The 21981-nt window shown below is 38.9% G+C and overlaps 1 protein-coding gene across 1 annotated transcript in view; it reads right to left on the reverse strand.

Moving 5' to 3' along the window:
- Positions 1-462: 462 nt before the first annotated feature.
- The window catches only part of LOC148872553 (xanthine dehydrogenase 1-like), a 109894-nt gene continuing 88375 nt past the window's right edge, over positions 463-21981 (reverse strand). Inside the window, exon 14 of the mRNA XM_088973922.1 lies at positions 463-872. Coding sequence (XP_088830048.1) covers positions 630-872 — 243 coding nt within the window. The 3' untranslated portion in view covers positions 463-629. The remainder of the gene's footprint in view (positions 873-21981) is intronic.

Consider the following 21981-nt stretch of genomic DNA (forward strand, 5'->3'; position numbering starts at 1 on the left):
TAATACATTGCAATATTTTGGATATGCTCATACATGTCTGATACTTAAAAAGCAAAACCTTCATTCCAACTCCTAAGCAACATGGGACATGGGACAGCACGCACTAAATACACTCGATAGTGAATGTTATACGTCTTACATCGCCTAAGTGTTATGAAGGTATTGCCTAACCAATGTAGAGAACAAACTATTCTCTCTTGCGTGTAAACTCCCAAACTACTAGACATCCCCCTCATCGAACATTTACATATTAGAGCACAATGGCAAGGCAGGATTCACGTAGGGTGTAGACACCACCAAATGATTTGGATTAAAGCAGAGCTGAGTTTTGTATATAAATCAATAGTTGCAGATTAAAGCAGAGCTGAATTTTGTATATAAATCAATAGTTGCACGAACAATTAGCAGTTTAGCACAGCATTACATAAAGGCATTCGCATTTATTCAATAATGACAGTTTCGTATATAAATCAAGATTGCAATTATATTGATATCATTTTAATTTTTATACAGAATAAGTTACAAGGTGGAATTCTATAGTTAAAGAATATACATGTTTGAACTTTGAAGCACATGTTCGAGTTTCACATAGAAAAGGGATAGAGACAAAGAAAAGAATTAAGAATGAGTCACACGCTAAGCTTAGGGCGGAATTCTGAACCAACAAATGGTTTGGTGAATTCATCTGTACAAGCCATCCGAATCCTTTCAGGGGTTGCCGGATTATCAAGTGGAAACCAGTCATTACATCCAACCTCTCTTCTTGCAGCTATAATTGCGTCTTTTATGGCGAAAAAAACTGATGAAGCAAGAAAGAATGGTGGCTCCCCTACGGCCTTAGATGAGTGTATGGCTTTAACATTTGGAACACCCTGTCCATTAGCATAGAACCCAAAACAGGATAAAGGTCAGCATTTAGTTATTTAATTGCAATATTTTTAAAAGCAATACCAAAAACTCCAGCATAAATACAACCATCGTATTTAAGTATTCGGTACATTTGATATTAAAGTAACTTCCACCAAGCACTAATTTGAAATCAATTCAATTAATGTTACATCTTGGCAAGAATCATGTGAACTTGATGTCTTGATGATCCCAACCATCCCATGTTCCCATTCCATTGAGATATCATTCCAATTTAATTGGAAACTCACCAAGCACTGAATGACAAAACCAGTGCTCTGTTGTGGCAGCAAAACTTTATCAACACGGGATCTAGGAGTCCACCTTAGGACTCAAATGCCCAAGAACTTCACAGACAATGGTAGCAACTGAAATTCCTTTTAGAAAAATTGGTTTGGACTGTATGGGAGCCAAGAGAACAAGAAGTTCGGGTTTTTTGGAAGTGATTTTGATCAGGTCGGAGAAAATCTACTGATTCTTGAAGAATTTCTTCCGAAAGCATTTATTGTAGTCTGCCATTTTTTTCTTTTTTGTTCATTTGGAGGATAACATGGACAAAAAATGGAAGGCATTTGGTTCGTTTTCTTTTCCTGAATTCATAGATTATTCAATCACCTGATTTGGTTAAATTTCGAAGGTCTAATATTTTCCTAATCATATTTACTGCCCCACCCTCTTTAAGGTCTGTTTCTGAAGGTTGGGTTGCTTTTTTTCTACCTTGACAGTTCCAGATTATGGTTTAAGAGAGGACTCAATTCCCTATAAAGATACCTGAGGCAAGGGAGACAAGGTGGATAAGAAAAGTTAGTGCACTAAATTGTTTGGGGACACGATAGGGATCATTGTTGGAGGCTTCGTGGACATCTGTACCAGATTTAACTAAAATGTAAGGAACACTACAATCATTAATGGATCAACCACATAAGTTTCCACTACATTTGGTCCCACTCCATCATCTCAAGGTGTTGCTCATAAAGTTTCTTCTTTTTTTTTTTTTTAATCAGCAACACGAAATTTTATTAATAATAGAAGAGTAATACAGATTATAGGTAGCCTCAGCTACCCCAAACAACTTAACAGAAAACAGCAGAAAACATAAGAAGTTTTCTCTTTTCAGCTTTAAAAAGTTGCCCAGAAGAACTGTTCTCTGCTAACCCCTTGGCCCTTGCTTTGCTAGTTGATCTGCCAGACTGTTGGCTGACCTTGGGGTCCAATGGAATACTAGCTGCATATCCCTTGCAATTCTCCTCAGCTTTTTGACTCCATTTCTGAAGTACCAGGGAGTCTTTTCAGTCTGGTTCAACCAACTCAGGATTACTTTTGCATCTCCTTCTACTATCAACTTCCTTACCCCCAGTTCCCCAGCTTTTTGTAGTCCATACAACACTGCCTTACTGCCTTTAACTCTGCTGTTGTAGAGTGCCCTTCCCCAATAGGCCCTGAAAACAGGCCTAAAATAGCTCGACTATCTTTCCTTATAACTCCTTTCCAGAGGGACCTGGATTGCCAAAGCTACTGCCATTCTCAGGTGGGTCCCAGGTACTAGAAACCTTCCTTTTTGAAGATGAAGAAGCTGCAATTATGCCCACTCCCTTCTTATATCATCAAACCTTAAATCTAAGAATAATTTTAGTGATTTTACCCAATGAATCACCTTCACCATAATACCTTCTATCAACGATTCTTTAGTTCTCTTTTCCTCAAAGATCCTTAGATTCCTTTCTTCCCATATTGTCCATATCACTGCTGCCCTTGTGCACTTCCATGTTCATTTGGAGGATAACATGGACAATTTTTTGTGATAAAAGAATGGAAGGCATTTGTTCATTTTCTTTTCCCGGATCCAGAGATTATTCAACCACCTGATTTGGTTAAATTTCGAAGGTCCAATATTTTCCTAAACATATTTACCTCGACAGTTCCAGATTATGGTTTAAGAGAACTCAATTCCCTATAAAGATATACCAGAGACAAAGGAGACAAGGTGGATAAGAAAAGTAAATTGTTTGAGGGACACAATAGGGATCATTGTTGGAGGCTTCGTGGACATCTGTACCAGATTTAATTAGAATGTAAAGAACACTACAATCAATAATGGATCAACCACATAATTTTCCACTACATTTGGTCCTACTCCATCATCTCAAGGTGTTCCTCGTAAAGTATTTATACCCAGAGGTTAGAACAGGATAGATACTATTTTGAAGGGGAAGCTGGAAATTCCATGATAGAAAGAGTTCTGACAGGAGAGCTCCACCACATTAGAATTTGCCCACTCAAGTATTTGTGTATCCAGTGTTTTAAAAGTGCAAGGTGCAAAAAAAGTGAAAGGGCCATTTTGCATCCAAGGTGTAAGGCGCAAGGCGAGGCGTGTGCCATTTTGAAGCAATATACAAAAAAGCAAAAGATAGTAAAAATGTTCAAAAAAGGCAAAAAATTTTAAAAAAATGCAAAGTATTAAAAATATTAAATACAACATGTAAAACATATTTAAAATGAAAACTTAAAAATATTAAATACAACATTCAAGCATGTAATTTTAAAAGATACTTAAAAGGAAAACTTAAACATTATGAATTCCTAATTCTGCAAGCCACCTTTGTACCAAGCCCCTTTGCTCGCTCACCAAAGCTCCAAAAACTCCATATTTGTTAATGTTGCTCATTCATTCATCAGAATAAAAGATAATTTTAAAAGATACTTAAAGTTATAAAGACTTTTTTCTAGGAATTAAGAATTTAAGATCTTAATATGGACATGTTTGGGCTTGCCTTGAGGGGCCTGGTCGGGGGCCGGAGGGCATAGCCCTTGGCTTATCTTCTAACCATAAGCCAAGGGCTGAAGCGTAAGGCTAACTAGGCACACTAGACACACACCTTTTGAAAGTACTACACCTAGGGGTGCAAATGAATCAGATCATGATCCAATTTGATCCGAGATCCGATCCTATTTGATCAAATTCGAATCACCCCCCTATCCAATCCGATATATGTTATATATTTATAAATATAAATATATACATATATATAATACATATATATATATATGTTATTTATTTATTTATAAATATATTATTTATATTGTATTTTATAAATTTGTTATACTATTTATTTATTTATTTATAAAACGCATGTATATATATGATGAAAATAATTAAAAAATACTTACATTTTTTGTTTTTTATTTATTTAAATTGGTATATTTTATTTTTATTTTAATAATTTATTAAATTTTTAAAGAAAACAATTCGGATCGGATCAGATCTGAAGGTCCAACTTACCGATAGGATTCGAGTTCAAATCGTGGCATATCAGATCTGAACGGATCGGATCCAATATGAACAATGTTGGATCGGATTCGAATAAAACCTGATTCCAACCCGATCCAATCCGTTTGCATCCTACACCTGGGACCTAGGCAAGGTGCATACCCTAAAATGCGCCTCACGCGTGCACCTAGGGAGTGTGATCTGATTCAAACCACATGATCGATATTTTCTCAGCTTTTTTTTTTCTTTTATTTCCCTACTTGTTCTAATGTTTTGGTAGGAAAGAAAAAGAATTATTGGCTGATCATTCTCTTCCATTGCTGAAAATGGTATTGTTCCTATACATAAGAATGTATAGCTGTCAGAATGCCATAATCTCCATCTCATAAACTAATTTTGCACAGGCCCGTCCTGAGAGGGCCTTGCTGAAGTAGGCAATGGACCTGTTTTCCTGCATTAGCACCACTCCTATACCTCCCCCTGATGCATCACATTCTCGTACAAAGGACTTGCAAAAGTTTGTTAGAGCTAGTTCCAGGGGGTGTACAGCAGTTTTCAGGTTATCAAAGTCTTCTTGGGATTTTATTGACCATGAAAAGGAGTCCTTTAAGAGTTGGGCCAATGGGGCTGCTAACATCCCATAATTTTTAATAAACTGTCTATAGCATCTTGTGAGGCCCAAGAATGCCCTCAAACATTTTGCTGAAGTAGGTTGTGGCCATTGCTGTATGCACTCCAGTTTTGTTGGATCTACCACTACTGTACCATTGATAATTACATGGCCCAAGTAATGGATTTGGGTTTCACCAAACTCACATTTTGAGACCTTAGCATAGAGTTTGTGCTCTCACAAAAGATAGAAAGCAATGGTGAGATGATGAAGACGAAAGCGCTAATCAAGAATATATATTGGGATATCATCAAAAAATACTAAGATGAATTGGCGGAGAAAGGGGCAAAATACCTTGTTCATTAGTGCTTGGAAGGTAGATGGCACATTGGTGAGTCCAAATGGCATCACTAAAAATTCATCCTTACTTGATGGTATCCGGACCTAAGATTCAATTCAGAGAGAATTGTTGCTGACCTTAGTTCATCCAAGAGCTCTTCAATGATGGGGATTGGAAAACTTCCCATCATGGTTATTTTGTTGAGTGCTCGACACTTAATGCAAAATTGCCACATGCCATCTTTCTTTTTGACAAGAAGCACTGATGAGGAGAATGGGCTGGACAAACTGTTTTTGGAGCAATTGTTTAACCTGTTTTCCAATTTCTTCTTTCTAGACTTATGGATAACAAGATGCTTTCACATTCACTGATGGTGCTCCTGGAACAATCTGAATATGATGATCATGGAAACAATGTCATGGTAGCTGTTGTGGCTCTTGAAAAACATCTCCAAAATTGACCAACACTTGCTTGAGTTGGTTCTGACCTTCTGGAAACTGGCCTGGCTGGGCTGATTGTGATGCTGGGCTAGGCTCCATACCCATGTGTAGCAACCAGTGTATAGAAAACTGGACCGGACTGGCTGATCAAACCATTTGAACTGTGACCTGGGGGACCGACCAGTTTGGTTACACCCCAATAACCGGAATTGCTCAGAACTTGGTGAAAACTGGATGACTGGCTGGTTTAACCAGAAAACCGGTGAACTGGCCCTGGTTCATGAAACCACCCGGGTCCATACAAAAATGTTGTTAACAGGATTTGAACCTAAGACAAACTGGAGGGGTGATGGGGCTTCTGACATAAACTGGAGGAATTGATGTGCCGAAGATGTTTAGGTCTGAGTTTGGGTTGTTGTGTGTTCATGGGTTTCCATAGATGCTTTTAGAGCTCTTAATGTTCTAGGTTCTTCAAAGGGAGTTCCCGTTTTTGACTGCTTGTTCTTGTCCTTTTGGACATCTTATGTTACTCGTTATGATTGTTCTGATAAATTTTAGAAAAAGATTTGAACCCAAGACCTCTTATTTTCAAAGATTACCTAATTACCAGTAATCCACCTCTTTACTTATGCTAATTAATCTCTTTATTGTATATATTACATTATTATGCACATATTTTAAAGTAAATGTAAATTAAAAGGCTTGAACCCTATCATTTGTTTTAAAAATTAAGAAGCTTACCATCCATCCCCATATTTAAGTATATTAAAAGTTATAAAATATATTATATATAGTATTTATATGATCCATAGTATAAAACTATATATATGTATATGCCACATCATCATGGTTCGATCCCGGTCGAACCTCTGACCCGTGAACCTCTCCCTTCTCCAGTTCTATGCTCGGTCTGGTTCTCTGAACATTGGTAGCAACACTGGATTCTAATTCTGTGTTCGGCAGTCCCTTAAGAGGGCTACCAAGCCTTCAACCTGTAGAGTGGCTTGTTGTATCCCTTCAATGTGATGCACTCTATCATCCAATGAAAAAACCATTGTCATTCGCTGCCAATAACACAGCACTGGACCCAATTGTTTTAACCAATGGACGCCCAGTACAACATCTGCTCCACTGAAATGTAACGGGTGCAAATCGGCATGGACCAAGTAGTCTTGGATTTTATGGGGACTACTGAGCAAACTCTTGTCAAACTTAATGTGGTTACCATCAGCTATACACACATCAATGGTTGGTATATAATGTGGCTGTAGGCCCAATTTATGGGTGAGGCCAATAGGCCTATTGTTATGAAGCTTAAGGTGCTGCTGCCACTATTATTGAAACTTGGCCCATTATTCTTCTAACTACCCTCATGGTTTGGGGGTTGGGATGTCCATTTAGGACCTGTAGTGATATTTCTGGTGTTAGTATCTCGAAGTTCATCGGGTTTTCCCAATCCTTTGGTCCTCCATCATCACCTTCCTCAGATTCTAGCAAATAGTTTTGCTGGGCTTTGCATCGATGACCCAGCCTGAATTTCTCATCGCAATTATAGCAAAGACCACAATCATGACGAGATTGCATTTCGGCCCTTGTCAATCATTTGTAGGAAATTAAAGCCTGTATTGAGTTCTGATTCTTGGGCTGGCCCATCTCACCTTTTGGTAGAACTGGTGGGTTTTTCAGTTTTGAATTGGTCCAGGTTCTGGTCGATATTGGATTGGTTCAACTCGAATGGGTTGATCCCAGTTGGTCCTACCTATTCTCCTTGATCTGTTAAGTCTTTATTCTTGCAGTCTTGTAATACCCACACCTGCTGAGACAGGTTGGCTGTAATGCCTTGACCTCTTCTCGGATTTCTTCTTTACATCCTCCAATAAAGCAACCCAACAGTGCCTTTTCCAGCCATCCTTGCACTCTGGTTTCCAACTTCTCAAACTCAAGTTGATAATCTCATACCGATCCCACCTGCCGGAGTTTTGACAAGGATTTTCCAAAGTCTTCTAAACTGTCAGTCATAGTTTTCAAGGTGCCAAGGCAAGGCTAGGCGACCAAGGGGCGCCAAGGTGCCTAGGCCTCGCCTAGGCGATGAAATCAGAAAATAGTAAGCCTACGTGTTTCTACCCTTCATGAGCTAGTTACTTGGTTTTATACACTTGAATAAATTAAACCAGCAAATAGTTGTTTTCTGATTTAAAACAGTAGAAAATAAAAAAGAAGGGCGACGAATATAAGAGGAAAGGGAGAGAGGAAGAGGAGGAGAAGGAAATGAAGGGTTCGGCAGAAAATTATGTTTCTAGCCTCCACTAAGTTGTATTTATATTGAAAACTACTACAATGACTAATTACCATAATAACCTTACTTAAAACAAATAAAAGAAAGACAAACAAGGCCCAGCCGGCCCAATTATTCTAAATAAAAATAAAATAAACAGCAGGTATAAAATGTGGAGTTGGAACCCCACACACACTAACAGCTTATCAGCTATCTCTACACACCCCCTCAAGTTGGGAGTAGATATTTGTCATACCCAACTTGCGTAAATCTGTCACCAACCTGAATTTTGTGACTGCTTTAGTAAAAGGATCAGCTAGCTGCATTTTGGAGGTAACATAGGGAAGACACATTTCTTGAGATGCAACTCGCTCTCAGATAAAATGTCTGTCCACCTCAATATGTTTAGTCCTATCATGTTGTATTGGGTTATGGGCAATGTTAATTGCTCCTTGATTATCGCAATACAACATTAAAGGTTTTTCATAGTCAATTCCAAGTTCATCCAGCAAAGATTTCATCCATAACACTTCTGCAACACCATTGGCCATGGACCTGTATTCAGCTTCATAGCTGGAGCGAGCAACAACATTTTGTTTCTTGCTTCTCCAAGAAACAAGGTTCCCCCCTACAAATGCACAATACCCTGAAGTAGATCTTCTACCATCAATGGATCCAACCCAATCAGCATCTGTATACACCTCTATCTTCATGTGTCCACTGTTCCTGAAAAGTATGCCTCTCCCTGGGCATCTCTTCAAGTAAGCAAGTATCCTTTCCACCGCCAGAAGGTGAGTGGTCCTAGGATAATGCATGTACTAACTGACAACACAGACAGCATATGAAATGTCTGGTCATGTTAGGAAGAGATAAAGAAGTCTCCCAACCAACCTTTGATACATAGCCCTGTCCTCGAGAGGTTCTCCACCTGCTACACTTATTTTATGGTTCAATTCAAAGGGTATGTCAGCAGGCTTTACTCCTAACCTTCCAGTTCCTACCAATAAGTCAAGGACATACTTTCTTTGAGAGATGAAGATGCTATGCTTAGATCGAGCCACCTCAATTCCCAGGAAGTAGTGTGGTTCTCCCAAGTCCTTTACTTCAAATTCTTCGTGATGATTCCGCTTAAGAGCATCTATCTCATTAATATCACTTCCGGTCACCACAATATCATCCACATAGACAACAAGTAAGGTCAAAGAGGAATCTGTTGTTGAGACACAAATACAGGGAATACAAGTGTACAAGAAAAGGCCACGCCAGCCTTTAAAGAATCTAACTAACAACCATTAGAACAAACTAACTAACAAACTGGACAAGTGGAGAGGCTGGTATAACAGAATCGTAACAACAATATATAAATAAGGAAAGGAAGCTAGGAAGGGATTATCGATTCGGGGAATACAATCTCTCTCTCTCTCTCTATTACCTTCTTATCTACTAGGGAAAAGCTTTCTGCTTCGTAACCTAGAGCAATGGTTCTTTCTACACTTCTAACATTTAGATCTATTTTTAGACTAAATATATCTTTTTTGTATATTTCTGACTGTGCAATTTTTGGGATGGTCCAGTTATGCAAAGATTTTTCTATATTATCATAGTTCACTGCTTCCATATTTTATATAGACATGGACTTAGTTAGGGAGGTGCTACTGCTAGGCTCACCAGATTCTTCTGAGGTACTAGATTCATCATATCCTTTTACTTTACCAAATACGGTCAGTCAACTTTCACAGCCTTCACTCTCTTCGGTCTTCAATGAGACTTCGACCTTGGCTCAAGGGTTCTAGCCCAGTCATATCTCCGAAGAAGCTATAGTCTTTGGGTTCTAGCCAAAGGTTCTAGGTTTCCTACTAGCAAGTAGAGGTTCCGACAAGGTATCAGCAGGTGATGGTAAAGTGGGGTGTAGCAAGTAAGGGATGGACTAGAAAGAATGGAGAAGAACAGTTCTGGATTTGAACAAAGGGGTTAGGATCATGGCTCTGATACTAAATTGATGAGAGAGGTAATGAACAATGTGGTGCGAGGGTGATGAACAGTGTGTGGCGTGAGAGGATATGAACAATGATGAATAGTGTGAAAGGATGATGAACAGTTAAATGCCTTAGATCGGCAATCTCTTACAAAAAATAAAGCATAATATGATATGGACGCGTTTATCGGAAGGAAATATCACCGCCGGTAGCAACAGTGATCTGGGGTTCTCATCCAATCCAATTCGGCACAGCAGTATTTTTATCAATTCGGTAGCAGCAATACTCTTATCTTATTAGTAGATTAGATTATCTTATCTTATTAGTCAGTAGATTAGAAGTAAGGGATATTTATCTTATCTTATCAGTTCAGTCTTATCTTATCAGGATAGAGTAGTAGGGAGTCTTCCTAATAAGCAAGGAGTCTCCCTAAAATCAGGACTCTTACCTCTTGTAATCTCCTATTTAAGGAGCTGATATTATTCATTAAAAGGTATCGAAATTCAGTCAAGAAAAGAGTAAGGAGAGTTGGTGATCTCTTGAACAAATCACCACTAAGGCGCCAAGATAGGTACCTCAAGAAAAGGAAGGGACAAGGGAAAACAGGAGGTTTTCCCCGTGGACCGACCCGTGACGAGATCCTATTCCAGGCCCTTACCATAATAAAACAGTGGTTTTATAGAAAATGAAATATAATAACACAATTTAAAGAGAGCTTGAAATCAATACCTACAAAGGTAAACACAACACTGATAAATGCCTTGGATCAGCAATCTCTTACAAACACTCAACACTCTTAAAGTGATTCTCACAAAAGAAACTTACAATAAAAGAAACTCAAAAACGCTCGGACTTACAAAGAAGAGTATTGTACAAGACTAGAGGACTCTCCCAATTTTTTGCACACCTTTGAAATGAGAGGAGGTCGGGGAGCCCTTGAGAGACTTCCAATATTCGGTCTTATCTTGGAGGCGTCTATGATTGAGATGCCTTTTGACAACGCATCTTAATTATTGAGATGCTAATTTGTCTTGATACGGACAAGTGTCAATGCATTTCACTGTTTTAGCTAAGAAGGAATCTTTTCATCTTGTCTGTCGACGCTTTTCACTGTTTTGGCTAGGCAAGAATCTTTACATCGAGTCTTGGCATGGGCTAAGAGAACGGATGCTCTCTGTCTCGATGTCTTTAGAGATTCCTTTACTTTTTTCCTTTATCCTTTCAGTCATGCGAAGAGACATCTCTTCAAGCTCTAGAGGGTCTAGGTCCGGAAACTTGTTATGGAGCTTATCCATATACGAGTCGAATATGGATTGAAAGATATCGTCTTCTTCAGCTGAGGGCTTGAGAATGGCCGAAACATCAAATTTATCCCACCACTTAATTACTATCTTGCGTTCAATGGTTGGGGACATCCAAGATATGTCCAGATGATAGCTCCATTTCAGAATCCAAGGGAGGCGAAAGGTCTTGAAAAACTCAAACTGCTTTATATGCTCGTATTCCAGATAAGATCTTCCTTTACCAAAAGCCCTATATTTGTCTTAGAGCTCTTGTTGTGGAAAGATATCATCGGAAGCTCCCCAAGAAGTTCACCAAATATATGCCCAGTCAGGGTATGGACCTTGGAAGTCTTCTAAGAACCCGATGAACCAAGAATGTCTGAAGACGGAATTCTGAAATAAGAAGACTTTGTACCAAGCATCTTGATAACCCCAATAGTTAAATATTTTGAGCCTCTTGTCCATGGATTTGGAGATGAACTTCGGCTTGCTAGCTAGACCCCATGAAGATAGGGATAAAAATTTAACAATTACTAGCTTGGAATAATCTATTTCAGTCTTGTTTGGGTCCCTGAAATAATGCTGAATTCTGGCAAACCCGGTGTAGAGGAGAATTTCTTCATAGTACTTCTAGTCTTTGTTTTGTCTGCAAACTATGAAATGATGCCCGTCTAGAATGGAAAGGGCAAGATGGTTGAGGGCTCCTTCTAGGTTGACATGGTTGGAGACGGAGGCGGCTTCTTCTCTTGAGATTGTAGTTACAAATTCTGATGAGTTGAGTAGATACTGGCTAGAATTAGCCTATTCCATGGTAGGAGTTGGTTCCCTAATTAAGGGAGACATTATTGGGACTGATTAGTCCTTGAGCTTGTTCCAGTCTCATAATTAGACCTGGGAATGGACTTATTTGACCTTTTTGGGCGCCTTGAATTAGGACTTAAGGGAAGACGGAGTCTTCTGTCGGCCATCTTTAATTAGATAACCTTGTAGAAATTCCTTGGTTAAGAAATCTGGCAAAGCATTATCAGATCCTTTAATATGTTTAATATCAAAATCAAATACCGATAAAATAGCTTGCCATCTAGCAAAAATCTGTTTTGAAACCAGGTTTTTAACATCCTTTTCCAAAATTTCTTTGGCGGATTTGCAATCAATTTGTAAAGTGAAATGTTGGTTTATTAAATCACTTTGGAATTTAGTGATGCAGAGGACAATACTAAGCATTTCTTTTTCAACCATAGAGTATTTTTTCTGGGTGTCATTCCAAGCTCCCGAGGCAAACCGGATTATTTCATTCTTCCCATCTCTCCTTTGTTTCAAGATTCCTCCTTATCCTATTTCACTAGCATCAGTTTCTACTATTTTAGGGTACCCTGGATGAGGTGTTATTGTTCCTTTGGATATGTGGAATCCCAGAAATTTAATTTCCGTTTGAAAGAATTTCATTTTTTTAGCAGACACTGCTAACCCGTTTTCTTTTATCACTCTAAAGAATATGTTTATGTGTTTCCAGTGGACTTTAGTGAACTTGTAATGAAGAAGAGTAGATTAATACATCGTCAATATCTACTATTATGAATTGAGTATAGGGTATGAATATTTCATTCATGATTCTCTAGAATTTAGATGGAGTGTTTTTTAGCCCAAAAGGCATTACATTTCATTTGTAATGACCAAAGGGTACTATGAAAGCAGCTTTACACCTATCCTTTTCTTCTATTATAATTTTCCAATAACCTGATTTTAGGTCAAATTTGGAAAATATCTCAGCATCATATAGTCGGTTTATCAGGTCCTGCTTATTAGGAATGGGGTATCTAATCCATCTGAGTGCCTTATTAAGAGGTTTGTAATTTATAACAAGCCTGGGAACCCCTCTTTCTATTTCTGCCACGTTTTCTACATAGAACGCAGGACAGCTCCATGGAGATTTACTTGCTCTAATTAGACCTTTTTTCAATAAATCTTGGATTTCTTTTTAACAAATTTCTAATAGTCTTTTATTCATTTGGATTGGCCTGGCTTTGTGGGGATGTTTGATTCCCTAAAATCTTCTTCATACGGTAGTTTTACCATATGCTTTTTTCTGTACCAGAATGCGCTGGGTATCTCAGCACAAATTTCCTTGGTCAGCCTTTTCTAAAAATTTTCAATTTCTAATTGCATTTTGGGTTCTTCAAGCTACTTGATTAGCTGCTTTTCTTTTATTTCATATTGTAGCTCTGCTATAAACTTCACTTTACCTTTTGCTTTCTCTTTGAGAGTATTGATGGTAGAAGTTCTGGGTTTTTGGCAAAACTTATAAGTTACTGGGATTTCACTTATCGTAGTTGTAATTCCTGCATGGTCAATTTGACAGGGAAGGATGGATAATAGGAATGGTGTTCCCAAGATGACCCCTTGTCTTAAGTCTTTTACCATGAGGAATGTAGACTTTAGATAGGTTCCTCGAGTGCAGATATGACCTATAGGGATCTTATACCTTATCTCCAGCTTTCTTCCATCTACGACATTAACTTGTTGGGTTGTTTTTTCAAAATATCTAGAAGGCACGATTCCTTCTCTAATGCAATTAATGTCTGCGCCTGAGTCTATTAAGGCTATTATAGAGAGATTAAAATCTTTAATTCTACTGGTGATCTTAGAGTACCATTTTTGGTATCTAACTTCTTCTATAGAGTATATGAATTCTTCATCATTTCCTATAAAGTCTGTACAAACCTGTTCTGAGGATTTATCTAATTGATTTTCCCAAAATTTTTCAGCTTCTAGTTGATCTACCCTTAATTTGAGGGTTTTTAGCTCCTTTTTTAACAAATTAATTTCTTCTCGCAAATCCTGGACTGTAGGAGGTCGAGAGGCCTCTGATTGATTTCTTATCATCGATCTTTGGTTTTCTTTATTGTGTTTTTCAGCTCGACTTTGTAAGGTTGTTAGCAAATATTTCTTCTTAATTCCTCATTAGGAATTTCGTTGAGTATTTCTGGCAGATATTCTTCATCTAGGGTTAGTACATTGATTTCTTTTTCTGATTCTTCTTCTGAAGTATCTGATTCGCTTTTGCAGGTGCAAATTTCTTTGGTGCAACCTTCTTCAGAAGAGGTGGAAGATTCTCTTATTGAGACTTCGGTCTCACCTTCTTCCAACTCGTTTAGTTTTTTAGTGGTGGTTTTATTTTTAAAACATTGTTAGCATAATGTCATGTTTTTCCACATTTAAAACAGGTTGGGGTGCTGGATTCCTGACTTTAGAAAACCTTTTAGGATTCTTATGGGGCTTCTTCTCTTTTTTGTAAAAATTTATTTGCCTTTTCTTTTTCTTGTGAATTATTCGTAGAGCCGGAGGATCCAGAGCCATTCCAATTTGATAAAAAAGTCTCCTCTTTCTCTCTTGGAATTAAGTTTTTCTCTTTTAACTTGTCTTTTTAGTTTCATATCATTGCATACTTCTAATCCCATTTGATTTACTATCTGGATTAAATATCCATAGGAGTAATTGGAATACAAGATTCCACCACCTCCTATTTGCTTGAGGTAGTTTCTAACCTTTTTCACAAACACTGGCGGAAGCCCTGAGATAAATTGCTCTTTCTAGAAGTCTTGTCTGGAATTAGTTAGTCTATGTACCTTAGACAGAAATACATCTTTGTACCATCTAAAATCAGAGAGTTTTACATCTAAGATTTATCAATTGCTCTCTTAATCTTTCCCACATATCTGATCAATTTCCTATAAACTGGGTTAGGATATTCAATATTAGGGTCATGACGACATCCGATACTGGAGATCCTTGAATTAGGATTCTCTCTCCATCTACATCTCTTTTTACAGCATTCAGGATGCAATCTCTTTCTCCTTCTGTAAGGTAGTTATTCCACCATCCTTTTAGCTGTCCTGTGAAGAACTCAATGATAATAGTGGCTATCACCTTCTCATCATTACCAGCTAACTTACTAGCGCAAGCATACATAGTCATATGTGCGATCATATTGTAAAGAGATATCCTTTTTTATCTTTTATTTTATGTTGATGGGCCTCACTTAATGGGCCTGTTATTTATTCTTGTTTTATTTTCTTTATGTAATTGCCAAACTGGCCTCCCACTTAAGGGCATACTTGTCATCATTAATCTTTGGAGATTAATAAATAGGGTTAGGGTAGAAGGGTGGATTATTCGACTCCTTCTCTTACCTCTTCTCTTCGACATACACAGCTCTTGCACTATTATTCAGCTCTGATTTGTTCTGTTAATCACTATTTTTAAATCTGATATTAGAGGACTGATTTACATCTTGGTATCAGAGCGGGTTCCGTTCCTCTTTCTTCTTTTTCTTTGTTCCTATACACTCTAAAATCAAGAGTGTATGGAGAGATAGGTTCTCCATAGTATAGAGAATCACTTGCCTAGTTGGTAGAAGGGTTTGGAGAGTTTAGTCCTGGCCAGATTATGCCAAGAAGTGATGTTGTTTTGCTGCTGCCCAAAACCCTAGCCGATTGGAGATTTTCGAGTTACCAGGAAAGGTGAAACTTGGGTGTGGCGCTCTGTGCTTGGAAGGTGTCTTGTGACTGCTAAAGGAGGGCGGTTCAGGTTTGGAAGAGTTTGGGTTACTCTGGTAGGTGCGGCTATGTCTTCTCTCTCCCGCCCATCTGCTGGACGAAGCAAAACCTTAGCTTTTCAAGCACCCAAGTTCTGGTTTGACTTCAAGTAAGTTTACATAGTCAAAATTTTTTGTTCTTTGATTTTCGTTTGATTAATGGAGACATACAGAAGTGAGTTCAAGCAGGTGCCAGCTTCTGGACCTGCTCCAGTAGATTCTGTTTTGACGGGTGTTACCACAATTAAGCTAGATGGAACAAACTATCTTGCTTGGGCACAGTCTATAAAAATCTACGTTTGTAGTAGAGGAAAACTCGGGTATCTCACAGGCAGCAAGGTGAAACCCAAAGAGACAGACCCTGAATTTGAAAGATGGATGCCAGAGAACTATACTATTATAGGATGGTTAGTCAACTCTATGCAACCTCATATAATCCAACACTATCTCTAGATGTCTTCGGCTAAGGAGATATGGGACAGTGTAACTGAGACCTATTCACAGAAACTGAATGTAGCCAGAGCATACAAATTGAAAAGTGATGTGAAGAACCTGAGACAGGGGGAGAAGAGTGTGGCAATCTACTACTCTATACTAAAGTCCCTATGGCAGGAAATTGATGTTATGGAAACAGTGGTATGGGAGAGTAAAAAGGATGCTGAAATGTACAGAAAGCTGGTGGAGAGAAATAGGGTGTTCAAATTTCTCACTGGACTCAACCCTGAGTTTGATATTATCAGACAGAATATTTTGACCAGAGATGAGGTTACTCTATCACAGGCATATGCCATGATAAGTAGTGAGGATAGTAGACAACAGGTTCAGTTGCAGAGTCCACCTACTGAACACCTTGCACATGCGGGAATGAAATCTAAGGGGCCTACTGAAAAAAGGGAGCAGGTGTGTGAATATTGCAAGAAACCACGGCATACCAAGGATACCTGCTGGAAACTTCATCCTGGACTACTCCCTGAGAGGTTTAATAACAACCCTAAGAAGGGCAGTCAAGTGGGAAAACCCAACACTGCTAAAGCTGCTACAGTACCTGAAGGGGGAAGTAAGGAGAGTGAGGAAAAATCAACCATTGAGCAGTTGGCCACAATGAAATTAGACTTTGAGAAGTATGGGAGGCTCCTAAATCACTTGGAAGCTACAGTTTCTTCAGCCCACCCTTCCAACAGTGCATCCTCTTCATCGGCTTTTGCTCCCTCAGGTACATATGCCTCAACAAATCATGCTTCAGTATCAAGTAATCATAAAATCCCCTGGATTATAGATTCCGGGGCATCAGACCATATGACCAGCCTATCTAACCTTTTTTGTTCATATCATCTCCTCTCTGGGAAAGAGAAAATATCCCTTGCCGATGGGTCACTTGCTCCTATCTCTGGTAAAGGAGATATAAAGACCTCTCTGGGTCACTTCATCTATCCATTATCAGTTGACTTCTCTTGGATCTAGCTTAATGATTATGCCTTTGTAAAAGTTAAATTGGTTGGAAATGAGTACATTATTACTTGTTGCTTCTAGCTTAGAAAGAGGAGTGACCTGATTGTCTGTTTGTGTCATACTGTTCAGGTTACAGGGGAGGCGGAATATGCTGCTGACTTGCCCTTGCCTCCAAATGGTTTATATGCTGCTTTGGTTTTGAGTAGTAAGCCTCATGCTCGTATACTCTCTATAGATGATTCAGGGACCAAATCTTTACCTGGATTTGAAGGTTTGTTTCTTTCTAAAGATGTACCTGGTGGTAATAATATTGGAGCAGTAATTGATGATGAAGAGCTTTTTGCTTCAGAGTTTGTAACTTGTGTAGGTCAGGTATGGGATTTCCATATAGTAGCTATGTGATTCTTACTGTTGCTTTAGTTATTTCAGTAGAAGCTTTTGTTTGTTTTGTGCAGGTTACAGGGGTGGTTAGTGGTAATAATATTGGAGCAGTAATTGATGATGAAGAGCTTTTTGCTTCAGAGTTTGTAACTTGTGTAGGTCAGGTATGGGATTTCCATATAGTAGCTATGTGATTCTTACTGTTGCTTTAGTTATTTCAGTAGAAGCTTTAGTTTGTTTTGTGCAGGTTACAGGGGATGTTGTGGCCGATACACATGAAACTGCGAAATTAGCTGCAAGGAATGTCCACATCCAGTATGAAGAACTCCCTGCAATTTTATCCATAAAGGATGCCCTCAAAGCTAATAGTTTCCATCCTAATTGTGAGAAAAACTTAGAAAAAGGGGATGTGGAAGCTTGTTTCCAGTCAGGTTCTTGTTACAATATTATAGAGGGAGAGGTTCAAGTAGGAGGTCAGGAGCACTTCTACTTTGAGACACAAAGTACTCTTATTTGGACTATGGATGGTGGCAATGAAGTTCATATGATTTCATCAACACAAGTAGGGTAACAACTTCAAAATTCACATGTAGTTGTTCTCATAGTTTTTCCAATGCACAGGATTTGTTTGCATAAATCTTGAGATATCCTGTCAGTGGTTTATTCCTGTTTTATTTTTTACATAGTAAAACAAAATATTTATTAATAGAAAATAAAAATGGCTAGTACATTTGAGAGAAAGGTGTTAAGGCAACATCTTGATACAACTTGGTTTTATATACACAAAGGTGCAACATTTGAAGTTTAGTGGTCTCCAAACTCTGGTCTATATATCGGATGAAAATCTGGAAGAACGAACAGCCAATCTATAATCAAAGGTGCCAGCTAGCCTGCTGGTAAATTCTCTAGCTGGTTGTAGTGGAGACCTGGGATCGAGTCCTGCCTTCACCCAGGTTGGGGGGATCTAGGGGTTTGGGGGAGGGCTACCCCTATTGTGTAGCCCATTACCAAAAAAAAAAAAAAGAAAAAGAAAAAGCTCCCAATCAATAATCATTTTACCAATATTAGCCACAATTCTTTCATTTCTACAATATTTCTTTTATAAACAATCTCCTATCTCTCCTTCCAAATTCCCCAATAAAATGCAAAAGGAAAGCAGCTCCAAAAGATTTTGGATTTCATAATTCATACTGCCTGGGATTTTTGGCCATTTGCAAAAATCTCTTCCAAAGTGTTAGGCTGAAAACACCTCAATTTGAAAAGAGATGACTAAAACCTTCATACAAAATCTGTCACCTTGCAAGAAAGAAAAAATATGTCTTACATTCTCCTCTTCTTTAAGGCACATATAGCAAATACTGTTCATGCCAATTCCTCTATTCTTTAAATGATTTGCTGTCTCAAAATACTGTCCCTCACAACTATCCAAGCAAAAGCCTCTATCCTTGGAGGGATAAAGTTACCCCACATAGCCTTAATACTGTAAGGCTCTATCTAACTTTTAGTAGCATCCAAGGGATTTAACTGTAATCTGCCATTTTTTTTACATTCCTTCAACCAAAGCTCATCTCCTGCTGAACTAGAAACTTTTACCTTCTCTATAACCTGGTCAGCCGCATGAAACCCTTTTCCACTTCCTTATCTAGTAAAGGTTACTTAAACTTTGGACACTATATTGAATGCTCTCCATTCAACTCATAGGATTGATTAATCCAAAATTCCAAATATCATGTGGACTAAGTCTATATAGCCTTGGACAAAGATCATGAAGCTTTCCAACTTCAACCACTCATCTTCTCAAAATCTGATACTTGGTGCACCTCCACTGAAAACCTTGTAAGATTGACACCTTCCTAGGATCCCACTCAAATCAATCTACCTACCTATATTTACCAAGAATCACCTTTCTTCTCTCCCCTTAATCCAAAGCTCAAACCGTTTTCCTAATAATGCTTTGTTGTAAATTCTCACTTAACTCCAAACCTCAACATTTCTTTGGTATACATAACCTTACCATAATTAACCAAATGAAATTTCTTCCCCCCTCTATTCTAAAGAGAAAACTGAATTTATTATGTCCTGAGTCGGTTAAGCAAGCTAAGGCTGTTGTCTGTAACCCTGTTATAGTTAATGGTTTAACGCGACTTGTATTAAACCAAAGTGTAACCCTGTTCTAACATTTAGATTTGTTTTTAGACTAAATATACCTTCCTTGTATATTTCTGAGGGTGCAATTTTTGGGATGGTCCAGTTATGCAAAGATTTTTCTATATTATCTGTTAGACAGTTGTATGCCCTTAGCTCCAATCAGAATGATGTACATTATGACATTTATTATAAATGAATAAAGTACATATTTGATTCGTGTTCCTGTGGTGTGTTCTGTGAAATACCCTTAAACTGGACACTTATGAGACTCGTGCTAGTTTAGAATGTTCACAGCCGTTGGATAAGTCTGGGGAGATTTATCCTGGCAAGGCTGACACTGGTGTGCTGCCAAATGTTGGGGTCGCCTGCCTCAGCCGCCAGGGTGAGACCCAAGGCGCATGCAGTGTAGGATTAATTGAATCTTTGAACCGGACCAGATTTCCAGTATTGCCCTGGACCTTGGAGATTGATGGGAAAAACTAGAAAGTTACACCTGACCCCAAGACTCGATTATGATACTGCACTAGGTGTCGGATTGGGCTGTCTTTGATATGCCAATCGGTGAGATCCTTAGTGGGGGTCAAAATCTGGGTATGTTGGGACAATCCGAGAATTCATCTGAGTGGGTGATCATAGTGACAGGATCAGCCCCTTTGTTGGACAAAGGTAATGATCAGGGATGCACTCTCTCTGATGGAAACCAAACTGTCGGCAGTTGATTTCAATCGTTGAAATTTTGTTTTGCAAAATATATATATATATATTTTACTGTTTCTAAATGTTTGCAAAATGTTTTAATTCCCGGGATCCATGTGAGCAGAGAGTGCAACACTGTTCCTTGCAGCCGAGGGAGAGGTCCTCTCTTGTCGGGTAGTGTTTGATCATTATGGGCTGAGAGGTTAAGTGTAAGACCATTGAGGGTAATACCTGATGGGCTAATCTTCCATCTGCCCACAGTCCCTGGGTGTTACAAGGTGGCTTGGCCCAGGGACCACTTATGGTAAGCGTTGGGCCCATTAGGAGTCCATGTGATGGGCTTTAGGGGGTGCACTGTCCATAACAGTGTACTTGGCCAAGCCTTGTAACTAAGGCTGGGCTGAACCCATGTGGCTGATGTGTAGATCAATGTTTGGGTCCCACGCCATACAAGGAAGCTCAATTGGGCAGTAGTTTGGAAGGCTAAGTGAGAACATACCCTTATTGGGCCTAAAGCCCATTTCGAATTGGGCTGATTTGATCAATTAAATGAGGGGCGAAATCTGAGATTGGATTAGCAGATTTAGAAACCTCCTAATGAGATTAGGAGAGGGCTGATCTAATCTGTAGATAAGATAAGGGTTTACCCTTATCACTTAAAGGGAATTCTGATCCAAATATGATTTGGATCAACAACTCTTAATAGGATTAGGAGTTGATCCCTTTAGGGTTATAAAAGGAGGAAGGGGGCGGCAGCCTTTAGAGATTAACAGAATTTCACATTCTCTTCAGAGCTGAAATCATTGAAGAAAGAATTCAGCACCTCTGCGAAAATTCTTTCTTGCCGCCTCCTTCCTGCCGCCGCCATATCTGCTAGTTCGATCTCCTATTCTTAGTAGGAGTGATCAAGATTGGATCATGATATCAGTTCTTTGTGAAAGGACTGATTGGAAGCTGTGCTCACGTGCCATCCTGCTGATTCTTGCGAAGGATCTGGTTCTTTGGAAGAACACTGCTGATTCTGCTCCATCCTGCACTGCGCCATCTTCAGTGAGAGCAGTTTTTGGTTCCTTGGGCGTGAACACCTCCATTGGGAGATACTGCTTCTCCGTATCAGGTATATCCCTCTCCTACTGTTTTGTTCAAATCTGGTTCGATTCATGGTTCAAGAATGATCATTGAAAAATATGATTTTTCTAAAATAGGGAATGTGAATCTCAGTGGGAATGGGAGAAATTTTTGAAATTCGCCCATTCTATTCCGCAAGATTCGGGTGTCCATACGATGGATCTCTCATCCCTTCATTATCATAGTTCATTGCTTCCGTATTTTTTATAGACATGGACTAAGGGAGGTACTACTGCTAGGCTCACCAGATTCTTTTGAGTACTAGAGGGGGACCTAAATAACTTCTTCATCTTATCCTTTTACATTACCAAATACAGTCAGTCAACTTTCACGACCTTCACTCTCTTCGGCCTTCAATGCGACTTCGACCTTGGCTCAAGGGTTCTAGCCTTGGTAAAACCGACAGGTGTCTAGGCTATCCGATTGGGGTTCTAGCCCAGTCATATCTCCGAAGAAGCTATAGTCTTTGGGTTCTAGCCAAAGGTTC

Source organism: Nelumbo lutea, chromosome 2 (assembly GCF_056320005.1).
Source record: "Nelumbo lutea isolate HS-2025 chromosome 2, American lotus-T2T, whole genome shotgun sequence".
In the NCBI taxonomy this organism is placed as follows: domain Eukaryota; kingdom Viridiplantae; phylum Streptophyta; class Magnoliopsida; order Proteales; family Nelumbonaceae; genus Nelumbo; species Nelumbo lutea.